Source organism: Geotrypetes seraphini, chromosome 15, assembly GCF_902459505.1.
Source record: "Geotrypetes seraphini chromosome 15, aGeoSer1.1, whole genome shotgun sequence".
Classification (NCBI taxonomy): domain Eukaryota; kingdom Metazoa; phylum Chordata; class Amphibia; order Gymnophiona; family Dermophiidae; genus Geotrypetes; species Geotrypetes seraphini.
The window spans coordinates 4,226,395-4,244,444 of NC_047098.1; the positions used below are offsets into that span (position 1 = coordinate 4,226,395).

At 44.3% G+C, this 18,050-nt stretch overlaps 2 protein-coding genes across 4 annotated transcripts in view; one reads left to right on the forward strand and one right to left on the reverse strand.

The window, feature by feature from the left end:
• Positions 1-12,456, reverse strand: part of ZMYND12 (zinc finger MYND-type containing 12) — a 36,351-nt gene extending 23,895 nt beyond the window's left edge. Inside the window, exons 1-3 of one of the 2 annotated variants that reach the window (XM_033921818.1) lie at positions 12,327-12,456; positions 7,309-7,450; positions 2,147-2,198 (exon numbers count right to left, since the gene is read on the reverse strand). In XM_033921818.1, the coding sequence (XP_033777709.1) occupies positions 2,147-2,198; positions 7,309-7,450; positions 12,327-12,433 (301 nt within the window). In that variant the 5' untranslated portion in view covers positions 12,434-12,456. Of the gene's footprint in view, positions 1-2,026; positions 2,199-7,308; positions 7,451-12,326 lie in introns of both variants that reach the window. The other variant, XM_033921817.1, reaches the window with a different exon arrangement.
• On the forward strand, positions 12,440-17,780 carry PPCS (phosphopantothenoylcysteine synthetase). 2 transcript variants are annotated; one of them, XM_033921813.1, is made up of 3 exons: positions 12,440-13,195; positions 14,985-15,088; positions 15,803-17,780. In XM_033921813.1, exons 1-3 carry the CDS (start codon positions 12,469-12,471, stop codon positions 16,121-16,123), a joined length of 1,152 nt encoding a protein of 383 aa, XP_033777704.1. In that variant the 5' UTR covers positions 12,440-12,468; the 3' UTR covers positions 16,124-17,780. The 2 variants fall into 2 exon arrangements, with proteins under 2 accessions (XP_033777704.1, XP_033777705.1); XM_033921814.1 differs by having other exon boundaries at positions 12,699-12,828.
• Positions 17,781-18,050: the final 270 nt, after the last annotated feature.

The window sequence follows — 18,050 nt, forward strand, 5'->3', positions numbered from 1 at the left end:
ATTATATATTAATAATACTTTTTCAGAAAAATTTAATTTACAGAGGGGAGTTAGACAAGGTTGTCCCTTGTCTCCTTTACTGTTTGATATTGTTTTAGAACCCTTAATATTAGCTATCCAACAAGTAAAGGAAATACAAGGTATACCACATTCAGATAGAGACTATAAAGTATCTGCATATGCAGATGATTTACTATTGTATTTGAGGAATCCAGAATCTACCATTTCACATTTACTTGAGTTGATTGAGAAATTTGGAAAGTTCTCAGGATATAAGATAAATTGGAATAAATCAGAAGTTCTTCCATTAAATGTACACTGTACAAAAGGATTATTTGATGCATTCTCTTTTGTTTGGAAGGAGGAGGCTATTAAATATCTGGGAATTTGGATTACAAAAACAGTGGATGAAACAATGAAAAGTAATGAAAAAAGCATATTACAAAAGGTGACAAAAATGTGTGAGCAATGGAATCCTTTGCATTTATCTTGGTGGGGAAGAGTACAAACTGTTAAAATGATGATTTTGCCTGTAGTTTGTTACCAAATGGGGATGATACCAGTTTTCTTTCAAGAATCTTTTTATAAAAAATTAAATAGGATTTTGACAAAATTTATTTGGCTTGGAAAAAACCCCAGAATTGCTTTAGTGTCGTTGCAAAGGCCAATTGTGGAGGGCGGGGTAAATTTTCCCAATTTTTATAGGTACCATCAAGCCTATATTTTACGTCAAGGTATGTATTGGATCCTCCCAGAGCCCACTGATAATATTCCAGACTGGTTCTGGTTAGAATGGAGATTTATGTTTCCCTTGCGTCTTAGTCATGTAGTTAGTATCAGAATGCCAAGGTTATATAAAGAGCATAAAATATTTATGGATACTTGAAAAACTCTAAGATATATAAGTAATCTAACTCCTATTCCAATAAGTAAATCTCCACCCCAGATCCCACCCCCATAATAATACTAATTGCAACACTATTTTTTCCATTCATTTTTCATATATACACACATACAATATAATTGTATTAATAACACATAGGGCTCCTTTTATGAAGGTGCGCTGGGGTTTTTAGCGCACGCACAAAATTACCGTGCCCCGAAAATCTAAAAAGGAGGCAGTAGTGGCTAGCGCGCTTGGGAATTTAACGCGCGCTATTGTGCGCATTAAGGCCCTAGCACACCTTTGTAAAAGGAGCCCATAATGGTTAACCACAAAATTAAAATACACAAAGCACACTGTCTGCTCTTTTCAACATTCATTCCTACCAGAAAACAGATAACCCCATGCAAATGCAGGACCAAAAACTAAAAATACTAATATTCACAAACAAACCCTAAGATGCAAGACTCTGCAAACAGTAGAACCCCAGAGGAAAGCAAACAAATGCATTTCTTCCTGAACAGACAGTTAGAACAGACAATTAGGACAGATGTAAAATCACTGAAAAAATAAAAGCATTTTCCCTTACCGTTGTTATCTCTCCCTCCATGTGCCGTGCCTTGCCTTCTGGCCTGGCCCGCCCCCCCTCCCCCCCGGTGTTAGCTTCAGGCTGGTCCACGGTGCGATCAACGCAGGGTCTTCGGGCTGGCTCCGAGTGCTGCATTGCACAAAGCTGTGGGAAGTGGTTCCTCGCACGCATCCCGCGCCTCATCTGGAAGCCTTCCCTCTGATGTTGCGACAGGCTTCCGGGTCAGGCGCAGGCCACGGGTAGGAGCCTTTTCCCACGGCTTTGTGCACTGCAGCACTCAGGGAGCTGGCCCAAAGATGCCGCATTGATCGTACCAAGGATTGGCGGCTACAGAACAATCTCTTGGGCCTGATGGAGGTGCCGGCTCTGTGGACTGGCAGAAAATTTCTGCAGACCGGCACCGGTCCATGGACCGGCAGTTGAAGAACACTGATCTAGCAGGATAATGAATTTAAAACCGTGCAAGCTATTTGAAAATTGCCCCTTGAAAATTTTGGGCAAAAAAGGGACCCCCCCCCCCCAAAAAAAAAAAATCAAACCAAAAGAACACTTACCAATGTTAGCCTCAGCTAAGGCGAGGTAGGCAGGCACTAGCTCAACAGATTTGAAGCCATATATCTCAATGCTAAAACGGAGTGAGTGCAAGGCTGCGGGGAGTGCGGTTCTATGATTACCTTCACAAAGAAACTTCTGGGCTTCTTGATAAGTTATATCAACCAGGTGTTTCTGGAAAAAAAAAACCCCAAACAAACAAATGAGAGAAAGAAAATGCTCTTTTTAAACTACCTGTAGGTATTTCAAGAAATCCACTGGACATGTACTTTTTAATTGATATTACATGTGTTAAAACATAAGAACATAAGAACATAAGCAGTGCCTCTGCCAGGTCAGACCACAGGTCCATCCCGCCCAGCAGTCCGCTCCCGCGGCGGCCCAAACAGGTCACGACCTGTCTGTATCACCAGAAGGGGCTCCCTTGCCACCTTGGTTTCTCATTTAAGTCCTGTCTTCCTATCGAGGTCCTAACCCTCCGGTCTTGCACATGCACGACCTGGTTTGGTTTCTATACTCATTACCTGGTTAGTTTTCTATACTTGTGTTACATCCCAGCTCCTCCCTCAGTATCCCATGATCCCTTTATCCTTCAGGAATCCGTCCAATCCCTGTTTGAATCCCTGTACCGTATTCTGCCTGATCACTTCCTCCGGTAGCGCATTCCAAGTGTCCACGACCCTTTGGGTGAAAAAAAACTTCCTTGCGTTTGTTCTGAACCTATCTCCCTTCAGTTTCTCCGAATGCCCCCTCGTACCTGTTGTCCCCTTCAGTCTGAAGAATCTGTCCCTATCCACCCTCTCTATGCCCCTCATGATCTTGAAGGTCTCTATCATATCTCCCCTGAGCCTCCTCTTTTCCAGAGAGAAGAGCCCCAGCCTATCCAACCTCTCGGCGTATGGGCAGTGTTCCAGCCCTTTTACCATTTTCGTTGCTCTCCTTTGGACTCTCTCAAGTACCGCCATGTCCTTCTTGAGGTGCGGCGACCAATACTGAACGCAGTATTCCAGATGCGGACGCACCATCGCCCGATACAATGGCATGATGACTTCCCTTGTTCTGGTTGTTATGCCCTTCTTTATGATGCCAAGCATCCTGTTGGCTTTTTTCGAGGCTGCTGCGCACTGTGCAGATGGCTTCAGTGATGCATCCACCAGCACACCCAAGTCTCTCTCAAGTCTGCTGTCTCCCAACAATACCCCCCCCAATTTGTAGTTGAATCAACAAATCAAACTATATGGTTAAACTTCAAGATTCAAATTGGCGGATTTAAGGTCATCTGGAAGCATTGGATGATTGCAGGTATACGAATTTTGGGTGATGTTATTTCAAATGGTAAGCTGCTTGACTTTTCACAGTTGCAATATAAATATGGTCTTAATAAATCACAAAGTTTCAGATGGTTGCCAACTGAAGCAGGCTATTCAGGAGGGGTTCCCTGAATGGAAAAATCTCAATAATCAGTATAGTCTGGAGTTCTTATGCTTTCAGGTGGACTTCTTGGGTCACCAGGCTGCGCAGTAGTATAAACTGATAAATGGATTTATAAATAAAAAAACTAAAAATTGACTTAGGAACATTTGGAGCATTGAGATAAAGCATCAAATTACTGCGTCTCAATGGCTACGAATTTGGTCTTGGAGAATGAGATCTACGATGTCCGCTTCTATGAGACAAACTTGGTTTTTTCTTTTATATAGAAAATTTTGGACCCCAGTTAGATTAGAAAAGTTAGATAGCTCTAAGTCTAATAGATGCTGGCATTGTAATCTGGAAGCAAGGACTTTAGATCAATTAAAATTCTATTGTCCCTGTATCATGGCATTTTGAAAATCAATTTGGTCTCAAATTAATTGTTTATTAGAAAACCATGTAGCTTGGGGGGGGGTTTGGATTTCTATTAATAATATATATGAACTAGTCTTATAGCCCGTCACATTAACGGGTGCTAGAATATATGTGTGTGTGTCTGTCTTTATTTCTTTCTCTCTCTCTCCTTAGCCGCTTTCTGTATTTCTGTCTTTCTTTTTCCTTGGCTGTCCACTACCATCCCGCACCCCTCCTGACCCGACTCCCGCTGTCTTTCTTTCTGTCTGTCTCTGTCCCTGGCCCCCTTTGTCTGTTTGTCTTTCTGTATATGTCCCTGGCCCTGTGTCTTTCTTCTTTTCTTTCTGTCTCCCTTCCTCCCTCTGTCTGTCTGTCAAAAGCAGCATTCCCTCCCCCTCTATTTCCCTCCCCCCACACCAGTTCCCTGTGCACCTGCCCCTGTGTCTTTCTTCTTGTCTTTCTGTCTCCCTTCCTCCCTCTGTCTGTGCAAAGCAGCATTCCCTCCCCCCACACCAGTTCCCTGTACAGCAGCAGCGTTTCCTCTACCCTCTTTCCCTTCCCACAGTGGCGACTACAAACGCGGGTCCGAGTCATTTGTCGCCGCCCCCCCCTTCCGTTCCCACGGGCCCGACTGGCGATTTAAGCAGCGTGTGCATCAGTGTTCACACGCTGTTTCGGGTCCTTCTACTGCCCTGATTTACTCAGGTACGTCCGGAGCAAATCAGGGCAGTAGAAGGACCCAAAGCAGCGTGTGAAGACTGATGCATACGCTGCTTAAATCGCCAGTCATGCCCGCGGGAACGGAAGGGGGGGGGCGGCAAATGACTCGGGTCCCGGGCAGCGGAAAGTTGCTGGGCTCCGCAGGCCTCCCCACCCCACCATCCTAACGTCAAACTGATACCTGAGGCCGGCCACCACCACCACCACCACCACTTCCGCAGCTCGCTCGCGCTTCGGCCGGTAGGTGGAGAGCAGGGAAGCTTTTGTGATGCGTGAACACGCAGCAGCAGGACGGACCAGAAGCCACGCATGCGCACTTCCTATGTGTCGCTACAGCTCACGGAAAAGCGGCACACACTTAGGAACTGCGCATGCGCGGCCTAGCATTTTATTATATTAGATGATAAGATATTATATTCATGTGGTATATTTTTTGTTGTATATGGAAGTGGGAGGGAGTGGGGGTTATATAAGAACATAAGAAACGCCTTCACTGGATCAGACCTAGGTCCATCTAGTCCGGCGATCCGCACACGCGGAGGCCCAGTTAGGTGCTCCCTGTTGGAGACCCAGATTTCCCGTATCCCCCGATATGATTTGCAAGAAGGTGTGCCTCCAACTTGCGCTTGAAACCCTGAACCACTAGTCTCTGCCACAAGCTCCTCTGGGAGAGCATTCCAAGCGCTCACCACTCGCTGTGTGAAACAGAACTTCCTGACATTTGTCCTGAACATGCTACCACACAGTTTCAGGCTATGACCTCTTGTCCATGTCACATCTGAAAATGTCAGTAATGCTTCTTCCTGGTCTATTATGTCAAATTCTTTTAATATTTTAAAAGTCTCTATCAAATCCCCTCTCAATCTTCTCTTTTCGAGGGTGAACAGTCCCAGTTTTCTGAGGCGTTCTTTGTAGCTCAAATTCTCCATACCTTTGACTAGTTTCGTGGCTCGCCTCTGCACCCTCTCCAGGAGCTTTACATTTTAGGGGACTGTAATCTTGGTTGATATTTAGAAGAGGAAAAGATTACCAGAGAAGTGGAGGCTTTGAGAAGGGATTTTACCAGGGAGGAGAGGAATGAGGGTGGGGGGTTAAGGTGTCTGGACAAATTTCTTGAATAGCAGGGTTTTGATCTCTCTTTGAAATGTTTTGAAGTCGTTCATTGTTGTCAGCAGGTTGGAAATGGAGTGGTCGAGTTTTGCTGATTGCTTCACAAGTAGGTTGTCAAACATCTTCTTGCGCTGTGTACCTTTGAGTGGAGGATAGGTAAATGGGGTCAGAGTTCTTCTTTGTCTAGTAGTGAGGGTCTGATTTAGGCGGTTGTTAAAGTAGTGGGGAGCAGAGCCATTTAATGCTTTGAATAATAGGCAGTAAAGTTTGAATTGAATTCGTGCTTGTATTGGTAACCAGTGTGAGTCTAGGTAGGCAGAGGTGATGTGGTCATATTTTCTCAGTGAGTAGATCAATCCGAGAGCGGTGTTTTGTATAGTCTGCAGTTGTTTTAGCATGTTGGCTGGGCATGGCAGATAGAGGGAATTGCAATAGTCCAGTAGACCTAAGACTAGGGATTGGACAATGAGCCTATATTGCTCTGTCAAAAAATTTTCTTATTTTATGTAGATTTCTCATGGTTAAAAAAGCTTTCTGTGTTGTCTTATTTTGATTTGGGCCTGCATTGTGCAGCATCTGTCTATCGTTACTCCTAGAAGTTTGAGTTCAGGTTGCATTGGGTATTTGGTGGCCTTAATTTCTAATTCTGTAATGGTGGGGGTTTTGGCCTTTTCGAGCAGAAGGAATTTTGTTTTGTCTGTGTTTAGTTTCAGTTTGTGGGCTACCATCCATTTTTCCACTAGTGTTTTTTTCAGTTTTATTGTTGAGGTGGGATCTGGTGAGTCAAAGGGGAGGAGTACAGAGATGTCATCTGCGAAGCTGAAAGATGTTACATTTAAGTTGTCTAAAGTGGTTCCAAGGGAGGAGATAAAGAGGTTGAAGAGCATAGGTAATAGTGGAGAGCCTTGTGGAACTCCGCAGGGGTTGGACCATGGGTCTGATTTATGATCGTTGGACTTTATTCTATAGGTTCTTGATTTTAGAAATCCTTGGAACCAGTTGTATACCCTGCCTGAGATCCCTATGGCTTCAAGTATCTGTAGTATCCTTCTGTCGCACAGTTTTGTTGTCTTCAGATTATCAGACACTATTACTCCAAGGTCCCTCTCCCCATCCGTGCATATCAGCCTCTCTCCTCCTAGCACATATGGTCCCCAAATGCATCACTCTGCACTTCTTTACATTGCATTTTAGTTGCCAAATATTAGACCACTCTTCTAACTTTTGCCCTCCCGAGGGAGGTGGTGGAGATGAAAATGGTGATGGATTTTAAAAAAGCGTGGGATGAACACAGAGGCTCTCTAATTAGAAAATGAATAGTATAAAACTAACTAAGGCCGTTACTGGGTGTCCCATATGTGGTGATTTGGTTTAGGATGAGCTGGGGAGGGCTTTGATAGAAGCTCCAGTGACAGGATGGTTAGGAAAGGCTGGAGTAGGCTTTGATGGCAACTCCAGCAGTGAGAACCTATAGACAGTAACAGACAGACTTCTATGGTCTTTAGCCCAGAAATATTAAAGAAATATTAAAGAAAAAACAATTAAACATGAATGTGTAATGAGTGTGAATGTCGGGCAGACTGGATGGACCGTTCAGGTCTTTATCTGCTATATCTTTTTACCGTACCTTTCTCTGCATCATCTGTTCAGCATACTGCTGTCTTTGCGTATCCGTGAGGAAAAATGGGAATGGAGTTCGTAATGAGCTTAGGAGTGGACATATTTTCCCATGAATACTAATCAAGTCAGACTGCATATGATCAATATCGCTAGTGAAATAAAGACAAAAACAGAAATCTAAAATTAAAATACAGTATTACTATCTAGCACAACTGGTTTCAAGTTTTATTCATAAGCATTAAGTAATGTGGGCACATGCTAATCTACTTAATGTGTGTTTATTGACTTTTTCTTCACACCTTTAAGATTATATATAGATATATGGTGCTAACATTTCTATTGCACTAATGTAACATCTCAGGACTAGTTTTCAGGAACTTCCTCAGATCCCAACAAAATAAGCAGGTGGGAAAAATGGAGGAAGTAACACAATAATGTTGGGATGACAGTTCTCAGGGCTTGGCCAGACCACAATATTAAATGACTCACCCCTCTCCCTTTTATAAAGCCGCATTAGGCTTTAAATTGGCGGCCACAGTGGTTGAAGCTCCAAAGCTCATAAGAATTCTATGAGCATTGGAGCTTTTACCGCAATGGTTGGCGATAAAAAAACCTAACATGGCTTTGTAAAGGAGGGGGGGGCGTTATGTTATGTTAATCAGGTTTTCTAATCCACTGTCATGTTTCTATTGAATTCAAGAGGGCCTGGGATAGGCACGTGGGATCACTCAGAGAGAAAGAGATAATGGTTACTGCGGATGGGCCATTTGGCCTTTATCTGCTATCATGTTTCTAGTCTCTCAATGTGGCTATAAACAAGCACTTTATAGAACAGCAAACCCAGTTTTCAGAACACTGGAAGAGAGCAATTATCAGACAGCCAATTAATGGCCACCCCAAGAGCACCCCAGGCTCCCTCAACCTCTAGGTTTCTCTGTGCTTTGGCTTCTGACTGGCTAACACTGCACAAAAAAGACACCAAAGAAAGATATTGCTAAAATAATCTTCTTTAATGGTAGTGAGCACACATATAATACTTTGGGGGTGAAAGCTAAACCTCTGGGATAGATATTCAGCCAGCATTTATTTCAGCTGGCTATTTAGTGCTGAGCCATGTCCAAGTATCTGCACGGAATATCCCGCTATCTCACTAAGCAAGACGGGATAAAGTTAGAATGTGTTTTATGCAACCCAATTGGGTCGTTTAATGTAAGCAGTTAACCGCATAATTGTTGCCTCGGCCCCTGAACTGCCCCAAACTAGCCAGCTTTTAGTTTAGCAGTCAGGACCAATATTTCAGCAGTTATGTGTCCCTAAATATAAGCAGTTTATTTATTTTATTATTTATATACCACTTATATCCTAAGTGGTTTACATTCAGGTATTTCCCTAACTGTCTCGGTGGGCTCAAACTCTATCTAGTGTACCTGGGGCAATGGGGGGATTAAGTGACTTGCCCAGAGTCAGGGATTTGAACCCACTGCCTCAGGGTGCTGATGCTGTAGTTCTAACCCCTGCACTACACACTCCCACACGTTAGTCCCGTATGTGCAATTTAACTGGCCAGGAGCCATTTCAGGCTGCTTAAATCACTTTGAATATCAAACAGTTCATTTCTTATCCACTAACAAATTCTGGGGTTATTTACTAACTTTAGGGCCCTTCCCCTTCTGATGAGATCACAGTAAGAATTCTCTGTCAGCATTTCTCAAAATCATGTTGTATTCCTGACATAGAAGCCAAGTTTTCAAATCTATTGGGGGATGCTAAAATCAATGGAAATGGCCTCTCGCTGGTCACAATCAAGGAGTTGTTCAATTTAGGTGGTGCTCAAGCAATCAAGCACCCACAGAGTTGGCTCCTATGATTCCTGGCTCTAACTGTCAGACCCATTCTTAACACCTGAGCCTCCCCAAGCGATGCGGATAACTTCTCTCCACTCTTAGGACTCTTAAACTGTTTATCACATCTTGGAATGTCACAAGCAAGACTCTTAGTCTTCTTGCTGTTTCGTACGACATGATGCTTATTTGTTGGGATTTATTAACCGCCTTTATGAAGAAATTCACCTAAGGTTCGGGTTACCTGCAAAGCCATATTCTCCGTCACAGCTCCCTCATTATGGAACACGAACCCATCAGATACAACTCTGGATAAATTCAAGTCAAAATTTAAAACCTTCCTACTTAGGGATGCCTACCAAACTTGAGAAGGGACCGTATACTTAATTAACGTGATCCGCACAGGCAAAGAATAAGAACCGCTTTCCTGAAGCGACCCCCCCCCCCCCCACCGCCACCACCGGATTGTTCTTCCCTTTACTTTTTATCTCCCTTTTTCTCATTTTTAAAAATATCAATGTATTTTTTAGCCTCTGCCCCCCTCCCCTGCGTGTCAGTAAACATCTCACTCTCGTCTACCCTACTTTTATTTTAACTATGAAAGCTTCTTCTTTTTTTTATTGGTCTTCTAAACTAGTATTGTAAACTGTCTAGGTATGCTTTAATAGACGGTATATCCAGTACATAGTAACATAGTAGATGATGGCAGATAAAAACCCGAACGGTCCATCCAGTCTGCCCAACCTGATTCAATCTAAAAATTTGTTGGAGTTTTTTTTCTTCTTCTTCTTAGCTATTTCTGGGCAAGAATCCAAAGCTCTGTCCAGTACTGTTCTTAGCTTCCAACTACTGAGTCTCACGTGACCCTGCCCATTCTGCCCCCACCAAACTGTCATTTTCCCTGAGCTCAAGACCATGTCTGGAGTCCTCAAGCATGCAAAGATGTGACGCGATGACGTCAGGCAAACGTGTGGAACATCATCATATGGCATCCGTGCATGCTCAGAGGCCCGACGTTGCCCCAAGCTCAGGCTTTCCAAAACTCAGACAAACTGATGGTGTTTTTGAAATCTGTCCGGACGGTCCTCTAAAAAGAAGAAATGTCTGAGTTTTTCAAGACATCTGGTAACCCTACTCAAGGTGGTGTACAGCAGGTAAAATGCAACATAAAACTTACATAACATACATTTTTATTTATATACAGTACTTCCCCGAAATTTTGAAAAACCGCAAATACGGTTTTTAGGCAGGGGAGACAGGAGATGGCAGCCGGAGAGCCAGCCAGTGAAGGAAATCGCTGGCTCTATGCTCCGACCGCCTCTTCCTGTACTAAAGTCGGGTTTTGACACGCAGTAAGGCCCAACTTTAGTACAGGAAGGGGCGGTCGGAGTATAGAGCCAGCGATTTCCTTCACTCGCTGGTGCTCCGACTGTGGAAAATATTGCGAATGACCGGGACCGCGAATTCGCAGGGATACAATGTAGAGATTGTGAATGAGTTTCAATCGAAAGAATAGTTTCACATCAGTATGCTGCTCGGAAGGGTTTTTTTAATAGCTTCTTTTTTTTTTATTTCTTTATTCATTTTATAACTTACATCAAGTGTACAGTAAATATCAAACAATTATAGTTCAACATCATTTGAAAATCTACAATATCATACAACAAGAAGATTTAACCCCCACCCCCCTCCCAAATTCATATACAACTAAAATATACCACATGAAAATAATATCTTATGTCATTCATAAATATATTTTTAGTGGAAAACCAAGAATCCCCCTCCCCACCCCAAATCCACATGAGTATTAAAATTGGGAAAAGTGTAAATTATTCATTATAATACTTTAATAATGGTTTCCACACATCCTTAAATTTATTATAGTAACCTTTTTTTAATCTATAATAATAAAACACTAAGTGCGCAAGCGTACTCTTAGCCCGTGCTTCCCTGATCCGTCGGGCTGTGGCAGCAAGAGTGAGCATGCGCTAAATGGCGCGGAGTGAGTGGCCGGGACTTAGGTGAAGGAGAGCAGGCCCGGGATTCGGCCGTCCCCGGCCAGGCAAGACCCCCCCCCTTCCCCGCCACAGCTGGCTGTGCGGACGTGTTTCCTTAGTTTTCGCCTCATTAAATCCCGATCGCGTGGCTCCAACCCAGACAGAGAAACAGGCACTGGCAGTTCCAGTCCCAGGCGGCAATGCAGTCCTTCGCTCCCTCAGTCTCTCCGTCTCCTCCCTTCTCCTCCTCACACACAACCCCAGTCAGTCACAGCGTTCCCCGGTCGGCTGCGCGCCGGCCTGCCAGCGTGCACCTGCGCAAGAAGAGAACCAACGAGCACATGCTCCCTTGCCCTCTGCACGAGACAGTGAGCCCACGAGCGTGCGCCAGCAGCAGCCATTTAGTTGGCTCTCAAACTGGTCAGGCGCTGAAGAAAGCCGGCAAAGAAGTGACCCTGGAAGGTAGGACTGCCTATTGGCTCTGCAAAATAAGATTTTGCAAGGGAAGGGGGTATAATGATGGACAGGGAAAAGCCAAGCCCACAAATGAAAAATGGACAAGAACTGCATGTAGAGAGAGCGAGAGAGAGAAAAAAAAAGTTGACAGGTAGCAGGATACAGATGTTTCAGGCTTGGTAAATAAGGGGAGCAGTGAAGGGGTGGTGGTGGTGGATGCAGGGGAGGTAAAAGGAAGGGAGAATGGACAGGGGGAGCAGGCAAGGGGTGGTGGGGGACAGCCGAGGAAAAAGAAAGACAGAAAGAGGCTAAAGAGAGAGAGAGAGAGAGAGAAAGAAATAAAGACAGACACACACACATATATTCTAGCACCCGTTAATGAGCTATGAGCCACGGGCTATGAGACTAGTAGAGTCGGTTCATGAGGCTGTTCTATAATATGTACTGGCAAAATATATCTTTACCGCTTCGAACTTCACGGTATAGCGGTATATAAGAAATAAATTATTATTATGATGTTCTATCTTATGTGTATATTCTGATTGAAAATAAGATGAAGGTTGGGAGGTGGGGGGGGTTAAATGTATCATTAGATTTTTATGTAGTAGATATCAAAGTGCTATTGTGTAATAACTTGTTGAATTATATTATTTTGTGCACTTGTTGTCAAATTTGAAAATGAATAAAGAATAAACCAAGAGGGACGAGGCTGCGGCGGGGGCTCTCCTTACCAGTAGTAGGTGACTTTGCAGTCGGGGCACTTCAGGTAGGCCGTGTTGCCGCACAATTCACAGCGCAGCTTCAGCCACTTGGGCTGCGCCAGAGGATAAACCTCCATGCCGCGCCTCCGCCTCGGCCTCCGCCGTCGCCAGGATGCGGCAGGCGTTGCTAGGGAGCCGACCTCTCACCCTCGCGCTCGCGGAGACTCCTGGGAAGGGCAGGCGCCGGCCGTTGGGCGCGCGGCTCACGGCTATGATCGGCCCTAAGGCAGCGTGCGCGTCCTGCTCAGCCCCGCCCCTTCAGAGCGTCGAGGCGCGCGGGCCGCCCGGGCCTGGAGGCGCGAGCTGGGCGATGGCCGACTGTCAGCCGCTGCAGGTGCACTTCGCCGTCCCGGCGGGGGTGGAGGAGGCGGCTCGCCGCATGGCGAACTTCGCCGCGCGCCACCAGAAGGAGCGTCGCCGGGTGGTGCTGATCACGTCGGGGGGCACCAAGGTGCCGCTGGAGTCGCGCACGGTGCGTTTCCTGGACAATTTCAGCAGCGGGCGCCGGGGGGCCACGTCGGCCGAGCACTTCCTGCGGGCTGGCTACGCCGTGATCTTCCTACACCGGCACCGCTCGCTCTTTCCCTTCAACCACCGCTATTCCTCGCTTAACTGGCTGGACATCTTGCAGCTGCCGCCGTCGCGGCAGGACGACGACCTGCCCTCGGCGTCTGCGTCCCGGGTCGAGGTGGCGCCTAAGGCGGTGCCTGCGCTGGTGCCGCTTCTGCAGGACTACCAGAGGGTCAAGGAAGCGGGCACGTTGCTTCCGGTGGAGTTCAGCACTCTGTCGGAATACTTGCATCTTTTAAGGGCTGCCGCCCAGGCCCTCGCCCCACTCGGTAAGCCGGACTGTAGTGAAAGGGTACAAGGTTGGCTTCACTGCTGCCCATTGAACATGGAGCCTCAGGTGCTGTTATGTCGGCAATTCCAGGCTAAATCTCATGCTGAAAGCTTGCCTTTTACTATCTTTTCATAACTGCCCCCAACCGGGATTTTGTGTTAACATAAGAATTGCCACCATCCTGCTCATGCAGGGGCCCTTAGGTCAAAGACCAGTGCTCTAAATGAGTCCAGCCTCACCTACCTATGTCCCAGTTTAGCAGGAACTTGTCCAGCTTAGCCTTGAAACCCTGGAGGGTGTTTTCTCCTACAACAGACCCCGGAAGAGTGTTCCAGCTCTCCACCACTCTCTGGGTGAAGAAGAACTTCTGTACGTTCCTACGGAATCTATCCCCTTTTAACTTTAGAGAGTGCTTTCTCGTTCTCCCTACCTTGGAGAGGGTGAACAACCTGTCCTTATCTACCTTGAATGTTTCGATCATGTCCCATCTCAGTCTTCTCTTTTCAAGGGAGAAGAGGCCCAGTTTCTCTAATCTTTCAATGTACGGCAACTCCTCCAGCCCCTTAGCCATTTTTGTCGCTCTTCTCTGGACCCTTTCGAGTAGTACCGTGCCCTTCTTCATGTACAGCAACCAGTGTTGGATGCAGTATTCCAGGTGGGGGCATACAATGGCCTGGTATAGCGACATGAAACCTTCTCCAATCTGCTTGATTCCCTTCTTAATCATTCCTAGCATTCTATTCACCCTTTTTGCCGCCACCACCACACGTTGCGCTGACGGCTTCATCAACCTGTCGACCAGTACACCCAGGTCTCTTTCCTTTGGGGGGGGGGTCTCTCCAAGTACCACACCAGACATCCTGTATTCATGAATAAGATTATTGTTACTGACATGCATCACTTTACACTTATCTACATTAAACCTCATTTGCCATGTGGCAGTCCAGCGTGTTTGTCATGTTGCAGGTCTTTACAATCCTTCTGCGTCTTCACCACTCTGAATAACTTCATATCGTCCACCTTTGACTCTTGTTTCTGATCGGATCACTGTAGGGCATGTGTCCGCTCAAAAAATTTGCATGTAAACTCGGTTGTGCATCAGTCACTTGGCAAAAATAAGCCAGAGAATCGGCCAACAGTGATCCTGTCGATAGTACCGACTGACTTTTGTGCATCTAGGCCCAAGTCCAAAAGACTATAAAAATAAATTCCTAAGAGGGTTTCTGGCTATCGCTGTATGCGTGTGTGAATAAATGCATGCATTTGAAACTTAACTTCTGATCAAAGCAAATATGAAACAGAATGGCTTTTGTAGCAAGAAAAAAAATACACACTCTTCTTTGCGTGACTCTCGGGGTGCTCTCCAGCATAGGACCGCAGATGTTACTCGTATTATGTGGGTTTTTTTGCGGCTTTGTAAATACTCACCAGGCCCAGATGTTTTGGATGGGAGGATCTACTTGGATCCAAGTCCCAGGGCCGTTTTTTTTAATGCAGGCTGTCAACAAGTGATTCTCAGGGGTGGGGGCCTGGGGGAAAAAATGTGAATAATTGAAACCGCAAATAGGGAGGGGGAAGTGTACTACTGTCTTTATTAACTAATGCTTGATATACCACTGAAGTAGCCTAAAAGGCATCCTATTAGAGGATGCTTTATTTTCCTTGTTTTGATTATAAACTCAAAGAAACTAAGACTAAAAAAAAATTTATTTCAGAGTACTTTCTCTGCTTTAGGACATACGGTAGAATATCTGTTTGAAAGGTGCCAATTGCATTCTCCCTTGCAGGTAATAGCGCAATGTTTTATCTGGCAGCAGCCGTGTCTGATTTTTATATTCCTGCTTCAGAGATGCCAGAACACAAGATTCAATCATCCAGTGGTCCCCTGCAGGTGAGATGTATCATTGCTATACTGAATGCAGTGTTTATGATGTGCATTTGGAAAAACCATAAGCTCCTGCATTCTCTTACTGTGAGGATAGTGGTCTTGAGATATTTGCACTTTGCTATAAATGGACGGTATTCAGCCACAATAAACTAGGTTACGTATCTATCTGTTCACCTAACTGTGTCAGAATAGAATAGCATTTGATTTTTGTGATATGAAAAAGAAAACCTTTCTTTTTTTTTTTGTAAATCTTTATTCATTTTTCCAACTTACAAGTGTCAGTCAGAAACCCCCCCCCTCCCATTTGCATTGTACTTATAATGGAAAAATGGTATCTATTCATCACAATAATTTGTCAGTGGCCCCCACATCTCTTTAAATTTCTTATAATTCCCTTTTTGCATGGCTATAGTTCTTTTCATTTTATAAATGTGACATAACGAATTCCATCAAAAACTGTAATTGAGTCTACTCCAATTCTTCCAATTACTTGTGATATGTTGTATGGCGACCCTAGTCATAATCAATAGAAGCCTATTATTTTTAGATGAAATTTTTTTTTTTTCTTGGAAAAGAAAACCTTTCAGAAAAACTTTGCCTTGTACCAAAGCAGTAGTTAGGTTTTATTCACCTTACAAACCAGGTCACATATAGGACCCTCTTATATTTGTAATGTGCTGCCTCAGTTCTAATTCAGTACTTTTGTTAAATTTACAGATAACAATGAAGATGGTTCCAAAAATGCTCTCACCTTTGGTCCGAGAGTGGGCACCTCAGGCTTTCGTTATTTCTTTCAAATTGGAGACAGACCCAGACATTGTGATTGACCGTGCCCGGCAAGCGCTAGCCACATATCGGCACCAGGTGGTGGTTGCTAACATATTGGATACACTGAGAACACATGTCATTCTCGTGACTCAGAACTCCAAGAAGGACTTGTATCTTTCGGAAGAAGAAGCATCATGTGGCAAAGAGATTGAAGAGAAAATTGTGAGCAACTTGAGTACGCGTCACACCAACTTTATGCATCAGAACTGACTTCAGATTCTATCTGCCAATGTTGGAATAAGTCTATCCACAGAGGAGCATAGATTAGGCAAAACCACCATGTTTTCATTGATTTTTGCATGTTAATGATGATTTACAAACAATACTATGTTGGTACAATAAACATTGATAAGTCCCAAAGCAGAACCTAAGCTGTACTAAACATGAAAAGAACTTGACCATTAAATGAAACTCACGCCAGTGCTCAGAACCTTTTTCTGAGGTAGAAGAACCACAAACCGGGGACAAGCACTTACATTGTGGACTCCTTAATCTTTCATTGCACTGCTGCAAGTTTTTCAGGTTGTTTTAGTATCTTCACTTGATCCGGGGAGAATTCATTGAGGGGATTCTCTGAATGGAAGATTAGGTTTCTTACCTCTGCTAATCTTCCTTCTTGTAAATCTCCTCTGGAGGCTGAACGCCTGCCCATCTGTTTTGTCCGATTCGTAGGCCGTCTCTTCAGTAACTGGTAAGCTGGATTTCTGTCTTTGACCGGCCTCACTAAGAATTGTAAGGTTTAAGGGTTGGGGGGGGTGCCCCTTCTGATCTTCAGGCTGTGTCTATATTCCAGGAATTCCTGGATTTTGCAGTTTATAATGTTTACATTATGTGTTTGATTCCAGTTGGCCTTTTTTGGCCATAGTTTTTAGTATAATTTCTTGAGCAGAATTGACTGGTAGTGGGAGTTCCCGCACCTTCTCTTCCTTTTCTTATGTTTCCTGTTGTCATAGATCTACATGGCTTTTCTACTAACTGAGCAGAAAAGGAAGCTCCCGGGCAGGTAGCCCAAAGGGGAGGGATCATCTTTTAGTTGCGCTGAAGCTATCAGACATATAAGAACCCTCTAGTTCAGCCTCCAGAGGGATTGTACAAGAAGCAGCTTTAATGGGTGAAACGTGTCAGAACCTGCTTGAATCTTCACTCACTGGAAAGTGTGGTGTTTTGAAACTAAGTTAAACTTTTCAGCCTTTTGGTTTACTATGATTTTTTTGAGCAAAGCTATATTATTCACCAAAGAAACTTGCAGCAGTGCAATGAAAGATTAAGGAGTCCACAATATAGGGGCTTGTTCCCGGTTTGTCGTTCTTCTACCTCACAAAAAGGTTCTGGGCACTGGAGTGAGTTTAATTTACGGTCAAGTTCCTTCCAATGATGATTTACAGACAGTCTTTCAATTGACTATAAACTACTCAGGACTTGGTCATAGACTGGGTGGAGGAATTATTTTCAATAAAGCTTAGGATATGTTACTTTACTAGTAGTCACTGATAACCTCAAACTGACCTATTACTCCTGTTCCAATTATATATACTAACAGGATAATATGCCAGGAATTTCTCTGCATTCTGATAGACCAAAGTACCTTCAAAAATATGAAAAATAATCTACAATAAAACACAAGAATTAACTTCCTCCTCTGCCATAAAAAAAAGGTATACTTGACCATTGTTTGTCTAAAGTGAGCTGGAAAATAAGGATGTTATAAATGACCTCTTTACTCTTTTTCTTTAGATTATGCTACAGCTACCTGTCCTAACTTAGTAGCGAATGCTATAAGGCCCATTTTGGCCAATTGATCCCTTGGTAGATAACACAGCATGTGTACATACACCATTTGGTCAGTGACCTCCTAAAAGGCATCTATTAACAGATTTACCAGCTTTTAACTAAAATAAGAATAGGATAGCATCCCCATCAGTGAGTAGGCTAATCTGCCCATGCTGTGGGTGTTACCAGATTTCAGTTTCCATGCTAGTGGATGCTAGAAATTAAGCTGGCAAGGATTAGAGATAGGAATTAGAGAATGCAACGGTGGCAGTTACCCACGGCTAACCTGCCGAAATGAGGGGGAGAGGGGGGTGCTCACTGTGGGCACAAAGCCATCCACTGCCACATGGAGCTGTGAATGGCCTTG

Coding starts and splice junctions, on each gene's coding strand:
- PPCS (XM_033921813.1), top strand. CDS start 12,469: ATGCGGCAGGCGTTGCTAGGGAGCCGACCTCTCACCCTCGCGCTCGCG. Junction 13,196..14,984: donor CCAGGCCCTCGCCCCACTCG/GTAAGCCGGACT, acceptor TCTCCCTTGCAG/GTAATAGCGCAATGTTTTAT. Junction 15,089..15,802: donor CATCCAGTGGTCCCCTGCAG/GTGAGATGTATC, acceptor TTAAATTTACAG/ATAACAATGAAGATGGTTCC.